The following is a 10,067-nucleotide window of genomic DNA, read 5'->3' on the forward strand; positions in this document are numbered from 1 at the left end:
CTGGTGCATTTTGTTGCGTTCTCTGTTTTAGTGAAGCTAAGTCAAACTTTGGCGCGTTTGCTGCGGTCCGCCATGGTGCAGGACTGGAAACAGAAGGACTCTCTTCTTCATGCTTTGCTCACATAACAAATGAGGTGACGTTAGGTCGGCGTAGCAGCTCCTGGCAGATAAGAGACACTTTGATGGAGTGTAAAATGCTCACTGCAGTTCAGTCAGGAGCTGAAATATGCAGGAAGTTTGGAACAGAGGAGCAGTATCCAAACGCACGGGTCTTATCAAATCCACTGTTCTCGGAAATTTGGTACCTGTTCCAACTTGGTTCCACCGGGTCTTGATACCCAACCCCAATGTGGACGTAGTTGTGACAGATCTCAGGTCTGCAGCTTGTGGGTACAGTTTTAGAAGCAGCACCTGACAGCCTAAGAGGTTAGGTGGAGAAATTGTGAGTTGTCACCTCTAAAGAGTAAAGTTTGCTCCTGTCATATTATTATAATAACCATAAATTGAATAGGTGTGAGAACGTTGTCTTTATTTCTGATCTCCTCTCCTTCAGTCTGGCGGTAGCTGCCATCCCAGAGGGTTTACCCATCGTGGTGACAGTCACGCTGGCTCTCGGTGTGATGCGCATGGTGAAGAAAAGGGCCATCGTCAAGAAGCTCCCCATTGTAGAAACTCTGGGTAGGTTACTTACAACATAGCAATTTTAACTTAATTTTAGTTTACTGATAAAATTGATCATATGTATACAAGCAAAGACTGTACCGTCAGTATCAGACGATGTTTGAGTTAATATGTAAATGTACTTGGATGTTATTTGACAGCTTTTTGATGTACTTCCAGTTAACAGGTAACAATCCTCTTGTTGTTTTCTCCGTCAGGCTGCTGTAACGTGATCTGTTCAGACAAAACGGGAACTCTTACCAAGAACGAGATGACCGTCACTCAGCTGTACACGTCAGATGGACTCCACGCAGAGGTCTGAACGTCCCTCCTCCATCACTAATCATCACTCATCCCAGCAAATTAAAATTATATTTATAGGACCTCTTGATCATGAACTGCAGTTCATTTATTCATTCTTGATGTCTGAAACTACAGTTATCGCTATATCGTCTCCATATTTTTAACAATAGCAATTCTAAGGTAACTCAGAGAAACATTTTGGAAAGATTATTTGTAAAAAGAGAAGAAAAGATGAGGGGAATCGATCGGCTGCGTGCAAATGCCAAGGTCGATAAAAACTGAAGCACATCTGAGGAGTTAAAGGGTGTGAGGATACACTCAGCTCACGAAACGATATTTTTAACACTGTTAGAAATTTTCAATGATGAAATACATGACTGAAAAAATAGTCTTTTATTCTACTGGAAGTCACAAAGTGTAAAGCAATGCAGGGTGCATTTTGAAATGTTGCTTTAAATGTGTCGCTGTTTATTGTTTCCACCTGGTTGGTTAATTGATTGTCATGCTGATATCGTGGGACATCTTTTCACCTAGACCAGAAATATAGTCACCTTCAGAAGAGACGTTAAACTCACTGTGGTCATTAAAGATGCTAGGCCCTTGTCGCAAAGAGTAGGGAGCTCCCTGGTGTCCTGGCAAAATTCCCAACCTGGCTTTCTCCATCTGGCCATCTAATCATCACCAGTGTAACTGGCTCTATGGTTCCCTCCCTCTCCACCTCAAGCTGATGTGTTGTGAGCGTTCTGGTGCAAATGGCTGCCGTGTATCGGTGGTGTTTTAGATGATTCCCCCTCCCCCTGAAGCGGTTTGAGTATCTATACTGAACACAATTATAAATGCAACACTTTTGTTTTTGCCCCCATTCATTATGAGCTGAACTCAAAGATCTAAGACTTTCTCTGTTTACACAAAAATCCTATTTCTCTCAAATATTGTTCACAGATCTGTCAAAATCTGTTAGTGAGCACTTCTCCTTTGCCGAGATAATCCATCCACCTCCCAGGTGTGGCATATCAAGATGCTGGTCAGACAGCATGGGTATTGCACGGGTGTGCCTTTGGCTGGCCACAATAAAAGGCCGCTCCAAAATGTGCAGTTTCACTGTATTGGGAAGGGGTCCGGAAACCAGTCAATATCTGGTGTGACCACCATTTGCTTCACGCAGTGCAACACATCTGCTTCGCATAGAGTTGATCAGGTTGTTGATTGTGGCCTGTGGAATGTTGGTCCACTCCTCTTTAAAGGAAACTAAGTTGCAGTCAGGTGGAGACCACGATGAGGACGACGAGCATGCAGATGAGCTTCCCTGAGACGGTCCCTGACAGTTTGTGCAGAAATTTATTGGTTATGCAAACCGATTGTTGTAGCAGCTGTCCGGGTGGCTGGTCTCAGACGGTCTTGGAGGTGGAGATGCTGGATGTGGAGGTCCTGGGCTGGTGTGCTTACACGTGGTCTGCGGTTGTGCGGCCGGTTGTTGTACTGCCAAATTCTCTGAAACGCCTTTGGAGACGGCTTATGGTGGAGAAATGAACATTCAATTCACGGGCAACAGCTCTGGTGGACATTCCTGCAGTCAGCATGCCAACTGCACGCTCACTTAAAACCTGAGACATCTGTGGCATTGTGCTGTGTGATGGAACTGCACATTTTCAAGTGGCCTTTTATTGTGGCCAGCCTAAGGCACACCCGTGCAATACCCATGCTGTCTGATCAGCATCTTGATATGCCACACCTGTGAGGTGGATGGATTATCTCGGCAAAGGAGAAGTGCTCACTAACAGATTTGTGAACAATATTTGAGGGAAATAGGCCTTTTGTGTACATAGAGAAAGTCTAAGATCTTTGAGTTCCGCTCATGATGAATGAGGTAAAAAAAAAGGGTTGCGTTTTATAATTTTGTTCCGTGTAAAATAAAACGCTATATAAATGTAATGCATTGTTAATATTTTAATATTGCTAGATCTCATGCCACATTTACTGTAATACACAGTGACGTCACCTGTTGGTTTGTGGACTACCGTTGTGAAGCCTTAAGTTTTTTTGCAACCAGGCACTGAAAGTGACTAGCTGGGATGCTAATTTGGGCTAGCGACAAAACGTACTTACCAGATAAAATGACCAGCCGACTCCTAATGAGCTTTTTCATTGGCGCTGGTTAAATGTACACAGAGCAGAGGATACGAGTCGCCTCTATCCTGATTGACAGGTTGCAACCTGTCAGTCACCTTGTAGCCCTGCCCTGAAGCCTCCCCTGCTTCCTGGTCTGTTTTCCTCTAAATGGGACCATAATTTACTAAATTAACATGAAGAAGACTTGAAGAAGACTTGAAACCAGCGACTGAGACCATAAACTCATCAGGAAAGTGTTTACTGAGGTAATAAATCAGCTGAGTAGAAACATTTTTTCATAGACTTCTTTACAATGGCACTTCTTTCTGCAGCCGGTGGAGTCGCCCCCTGCTGGCTGCTAGAGAGAACGCTTTAAGGCTCTTCAGCACTGGCTTCACTTTTCAGACCCGGAGGTTCCTGCTTGGTCACAGCCCTTGTGTTAAAGTCAATGTGTGTCAGCTGACTTTTTGGCTCCTGGCACCAGTTTATTGATTAGGACTCTGTCGGTTCTGTCAGTTTGATTCCTTGAATCTGCGTATGTGCATGTACTCAGATCGAAAGACTGTCCTTTTCAGTTTAGTAAACACATGGCGGGAATACCGAATTTTAAAGATTTCAGGATGCTGTTTAATGTTATAGTCTTGTGGAAAGACTAAAATTAAACGACGGCTGAGAAATGAGATTGCGTCTGCACCTGAGGAAGGTTCGGTCTGTTTCCTGCAGCCCACAGAGAACAGACCGACCCACTTACTTCATCTGGAAATCCCAGCTGCCGTACTGGGAAAAATGGGTCAGGTGACTGAGGACCGGGAGACCTCGTCTGGTTTTAACTTCATGGCTCCTTAATGGCACTATAATACACCATGTAATGTTGGGTCGTTTATCAGACAAAATCAGTGTTTTACCGATTCATATACAAAGAAAATAGCAGGGAACATACCTGTAACATGATATTTCAATACATGACGCCTGTTCTGTCTTTTATATGTGAAAAGAAATCACTTCTAAAATCCTCTGGGATGTTATTACTAACAGAGGGAATTGTCTTGTTTGAAGATATATTTTACCTTTTTCTTTGCGGTTCTTTACCTGTGACGTTGTCTGACAGGTGACGGGCGTTGGCTACAACAGAGCAGGAGAGGTTTTACTGGACGGGGAGATCATCCACGGCTTCTCCTGCCAGTCAATCAGCAAGATCGTGGAGGTGGGTCAGCATATCCGGGCTTTATTGGACAAAATATCTGAAAATTATTAACATTTACAATAAATTTACACACAGAATCCCACCACATGAGAGTAGTTTGTGTTCTGTCAGATTGTACAAACTAAAAATACAGAACAAAACATGATTTGGTACCAGATGCACATTTTTAATAAAGGGAAAGCTCCCTGCTGTAGGAGGAGAGATATTAATTGACGAATGTGTGTGTTTGATGCCAGGTTGGCTGTGTGTGTAACGACTCCGTCATCAGGAATCACTCTCTGCTGGGACGACCGACGGAGGGAGCGCTCATTGCCCTCGCCATGAAGGTAAACCCACACAAAGCACTAGGGGTGGGACTCATGAGGGACACAACTCGAAAATGATTCAGAGAGCTGCGACATGATTATAAAACAATTATCGAGCATCTATTTTCATTTTTCTTTTCTCTGTGATTTCTTAATAATTACAAAACATTTTACATGCACTTCAAAATCCAAAAGAAATGTCTTTTGTTTACATCCCTGATTTTATTTTACTAACCTCAGCTCCTGCATTGTCACCCACGCGCACCCGTTCGCTTTATGCAAACAGGCGTCCCTCACACATCCCTCAACTGTACTGGGCATGCTTCCAATGACCTCACGGCAAGCCCTCCCACTTCTGACACAAAACGCAGCGAAGGGCTGCACCCTTCCTGGATTCGAAACACGGGTCTACAGGGTACCAAACATGCAACTTTGACCGCAACGCCACAGTCCATGCACATACTTAGTCATTCCTTTAGCAGCGGCGGTGAGCCGAATACAGGGGAGGGACACTGGTCTCTGTTATGGACACGCTACAGACTGCTTGGGCGCTGCACTTCTGAGGGTTCCGCCTTTTGTGTTCCATCAACATTTTGTTATCAATTAATATTTAGAAAAGATTTAGATTTTTAACATTTATGAATTAATTCAGAATCCTTCACGTCGTTCACGCATGTAAGGATCAAAATTTTTTCCCCACCCCTACAAAGCACTGAGCTAAGACCCAGTCTTACTAAGTCTGGACTCACACTGTACTACTGTTGTTCACCAGGTAACAGAGTTTACAATAAGATGGACTGAAGATTGTGATTGTGATGTCTCAGTTTCACTACAGACAGTAGTGATACGGTGAAATGTAATCGCTGCATCAAAATAATTAGGTTGTTAGGATGTTTCTCTAAACGGTCAGCATCCTGCAGCAGGTGGAAGATGCAGCTTTGCATGGAAACATTTGGATTTTTTTTTTATTACTTGTATATTCATGTAAAAGTAAAGAAATTAAGACTTTCACTATGTTTTTGTTTTGTTGACAACAATCTCAACTCTACTAGTATAAGATTCAAAATCAACAAAGCAAGAGATCGATAAGTGACAACAGATACTATTAAGAACTGTTTGCACGTACGGCATCTATGGGTTAAATACCTAGGGGAAGAAGGTAGAGTTAATGAAATGCAATCAATACAAGAGAATTGTAAGGAGAAATGTTAGAGGTTATCAGAGGAAGTGTTCTCTGCAAAGTTTTCAGGAGCTTCTTGAAGTTAGAGAGTGACGCCCCTGCTCTGATGGTGTGTGGTAGCTCGTTCCACCATCGTGGTGTCACAGATGAGAACAGGGACTGAGACTGCTTTGTGTGAAGGGATGGGCAGAGCCAGGCAGCATTCGTTGGAGGAGCGCAGTGGCCAAGAAGGAACGTAAACTTGTATTATGGAGATCAGGTGGGTGGTGCAGACCCAGTAGTCACTCTGTATGCAGCATTAGGGGCTTGGATTTTATTTTTATTTGATTTGTAATGGAGGGACAGGAGTCCTTTTGGGTTGGATCGAACCATTTGTAGGGGTTTCACCGCACAAGCTGAAAGACCCACCAGGAGGGCATTGCAATAGTTGAGGCGAGAGACAACGTTGGCTTGTACCAGAAGCTGGGTGAGGTATTGAGTAAGGTAGGGCCTGAGACAGCCTGAGCAGCTACATGGTCTGAGAAAGACAGCTAGGCGTCACTTATCACACCCAAGTTTCTCACCGCCCTGGTTGGACTGATAAAACCATCACAGCTACATGTTTAACCTTAACCTTAACCTGATCCTAACGCTTTAACAAAGTCTTAACCCTCATAAAGCGTTTTTTATCTTTTTCGGTGGATTCAGTTAAACACAAACACTCAAACAATTTTCTTAGTCGCAGCAGAGAGCTTCCTTTCTCTGTCACTGCAAAGTCTGGTCAAAGCCAACAGTGTCCACCACGTTGCATCATCTCATACAGAAGCAAACTGAAACGATGAATCTGAGCCTGAAGGGACGAAGACGGATCCAGAACAAACGTTCTCTTTTCATTTCATTTCTTGCAGCTCGAGGCAGAACGCCCGTCCTCCGCCTACCCTTCACTGGTGCAACTGGGAGATGAGTCATACAGCTTCTGCATGACATTAAGCACACTGATCATTTTTTTTATTTTTATATTGTGATTGTTGTGGATGGATCAGTGTCGCTCAGGGGATGAGCGATCTCGTCTGTGCGTCACATTTTCAGATTTAAATGTGCCAAACTGGTTCTCTTCTGTGTGAAGTGATTATTGGGAGCTCAGTGTGGGTCAGCCAGCGTCACTGAGACACTGAGTCACTGAGACATCAGAAGAACAGAATATTTTTTTTAAACATCACTTTAACAATAAATGTCATCATTTATTGTTTATTTTTAAGTTTGGATCATGTTTGTTTCTACTGTGTAGCACTTTGTAACTGGGTTTTTAAAAGTGCTATACACATAAATAAATAAATAAATAAATAAATAAATAAATAAATAAATACAAAATTTCTTTAGTGCAATAGCAATAACAACAACAATGTGATATAGATGTAGTGCTCTACCAAACTGTTGAGATGGTCCTTCATGGCAAATGCATTTAAATACCAATTTGTTTTATAAATCATCAAATAAAATGCTCAATATAAATAATAAAATAAAATAATTTTATATATAATGCTTAATATAAAATAAATAAACCTGTAATGTTATAATGCTAGTAATATGTTAGTATGCAAACATATATTTCTATTTAGTCTAGATATTTAATATATTTATCTCAGAAATGGTGAAAAATAATACTGATGTTTGTAAATTTATTATCTTATCTTTAAGGACAACTCAACCTTTCAGTAGAGCATGTTTTTAAACATTTAAATAAGTCGTGTTTATGAAATTATTTCACCATACATGTACAAGGTTGTTTATTAGTCATTATACAGCACAAGGCTGCATAACAAAACGAAATTTATAGTTCTTTCACGCTACACACATACTCTATAATTAAGTGTTTTACCATATTAACATTTATTAACCATATTAAAATATTGTAACATAAAATAAAACAATACAGTTATTTATATACATATATATCCATAGTTTTCAGTCATGTGACATCCACGGTGACCTGGACGGCTAAACAACAGACCAAGATATCTGCTCACACCGGACTCGCTCAAAACATCACAAAAGCAGTTAGTTTATTTGGATCACCTCTCAACTCAAGAAAAGATCCATATACATCACCCGCTGCTGTATTTCCGTCGTTAAAAACCACCAGGTCCTTGCCGCCGCTCGACTGTGGTAATGTTTACTTTTATCTTGTAGGGAATCCCTCACCTAACACAGCCCAGGCTTGTCTCCTCCTCGATTAGTGCATCTGAAAGCACAACTACCATCCAGCATTTTGGCAACGCAAAAGTAACAAACTCAAAGTAACAGTGTGTCACTTGCTTCCTGGTTGGCAGGCAGTGCACAAAACATCTTTTTTTTGCCCTCCAAGAGAGCGTTTTCCTTGGAATGTGACGTCACGTGAAAACTAGGATATTCCACATTGCATTTTTGGAATTTGCATCTGGGGTGAATATAAACAAAATTAAAGTTTCATCTTCCTAATAAACAGTCTGTGTTTTACATCGATGATGCTTGGTGCTCAAACGCAGTCAAGATGGACTCTGTTTCCCAAATGTCAGAGTCCACCTCCTCTCATCCTACCGGAGCCTTGACTCAGAATTCCGTATTCTGGTCGACATGAGTCCCATTTTGCCCAGACCAGCTCTTTAGGAGCAGGATTAAGTCCAAGCTGGGCCAGCATGGCTCCTCTCCCGGCTCTCTTTCCTCTCCTATGAACGATCACTGCACCCGCTGAGGTGCCTGGTCCGGTTGTTTGGGCACGGTGGATCTTGGTCGGCTGCTCTTTAATCCAAAAACCCCGTCTTCATGTTCCAATGACTGGATTTATGTCAGAGGTATCGGATAAAAAACAAAAGTGTATAGCGATGTATAATATAACATTAACATATAAGATATGTAATGGGATAACAACAAATGTTTCATTTGAACAACAATGAACCAAATAGTCCATTTTTATTACCTTTATAATAAAGTGACAACTCAACAGTTTGGTAGAGCATGGTTTTAGAACACTATTTGAACCTTGTAAATCTTATTTTTGTTGGTTTAAGTTGCATAACTCTGGAACTATAATATCTTGACAAAAATATGCTTACCTTTACGGAGCCCCTCAGTGTCCTATAATATGATGATTTTTTTCATCTTGTTCACACAAGATTATCTTGTGCGTACGGAGTATACCAGATGTTGCACAACTCTGGAGCAACTATGGTTTTGGTTGTCATGCTCAGAGACACAGTGGTGGATGTTTCGCAGTGGGAATCGAACCGGAGTCTCCCACACCTAAAGCATGTGTCTCATCTGATGCACTATCGCTAGCCCCATTCATTTCTGTCTAAGCAGCAGCTCCACTGTCTGATCCAGCCATACTTTTGTTTTTCCAGATGGGGCTCGAGGGCCTGCAGCAGGAGTATGTCCGTCTGGAGGAGCATCCCTTCAGCTCGGAGCAGAAGTGGATGGCAGTTCGCTGTGTTCACCGCACCCAGCAGGTCAGCATGTTCTCCACCTGTGCTCAGTTTATTAGGAGATGCTTTCTGCCGCCTCCACATGATGAGCTGTCTGTTAGTCAGCACTAATATGGTGTTTATTCAAGAACTCTTTAATTCATGCTTAATAAAAGATGTTTAAACAAGATTAAGATTAAATCTTTTGAAACTCCAGTGTTTTTTACTTTCTCAGTCAGATGTAATGTGCTCAAGGTTCAGAGTCGTTACTCTCAGGATCAGATATGGTTTATTGGTCCCCCAACGGAAAATACTCACTCTGCAATGTCAAGGTATTAAGGAATAGAAATTAGCTAAGTATAAAATACAGGTGCTGGTCATATAATTAGAATATCATCAAAAAGTTTATTTATTTTAGTAATTCCATTCAAAAAGTGAAACTTGTATAATGTATACATTCATTCCACACAGACTGATATATTTCAAGTGTTCATTCCTTTTTTCAATTTTGATGATTATAACATGGGACAGGACAAGACATGGGTTTCAGCTGTCGCATTCCTTGTGTCGAGCCACTCTTGAACAAGACACAGCGTCAGAAGCGTCTCGCCTGGGCTAAAGACAAAAAGGACTGGACTGCTGCTGAGTGGTCCAAAGTTATGTTCTCTGATGAAAGTAAATTTTGCATTTCCTTTGGAAATCAAGGTCCCAGAGTCTGGAGGAAGAGAGGAGAGGCACAGAATCCACGTTGCTTGAAGTCCAGTGTAGAGTTTCCACAGTCAGTGATGGTTTGGGGTGCCATGTCATCTGCTGGTGTTGGTCCACTGTGTTTTCTGAGGTCCAAGGTCAACGCAGCCGTCTACCAGGAAGTTTTAGAGCACTTCATG

General features: G+C 41.9%; 1 protein-coding gene across 1 annotated transcript in view; it reads left to right on the forward strand.

Moving 5' to 3' along the window:
- Positions 1 to 10,067, forward strand: part of atp2c1 (ATPase secretory pathway Ca2+ transporting 1) — a 111,817-nt gene that overhangs the window by 62,949 nt on the left and 38,801 nt on the right. The window contains exons 12-16 of the mRNA XM_046045687.1: positions 554 to 678; positions 879 to 976; positions 4,181 to 4,276; positions 4,513 to 4,602; positions 9,121 to 9,225. Of these exons, the coding sequence (XP_045901643.1) occupies positions 554 to 678; positions 879 to 976; positions 4,181 to 4,276; positions 4,513 to 4,602; positions 9,121 to 9,225 (514 nt within the window). The remainder of the gene's footprint in view (positions 1 to 553; positions 679 to 878; positions 977 to 4,180; positions 4,277 to 4,512; positions 4,603 to 9,120; positions 9,226 to 10,067) is intronic.

This window comes from Micropterus dolomieu, linkage group LG03, assembly GCF_021292245.1.
Source record: "Micropterus dolomieu isolate WLL.071019.BEF.003 ecotype Adirondacks linkage group LG03, ASM2129224v1, whole genome shotgun sequence".
Lineage (NCBI taxonomy): Eukaryota > Metazoa > Chordata > Actinopteri > Centrarchiformes > Centrarchidae > Micropterus > Micropterus dolomieu.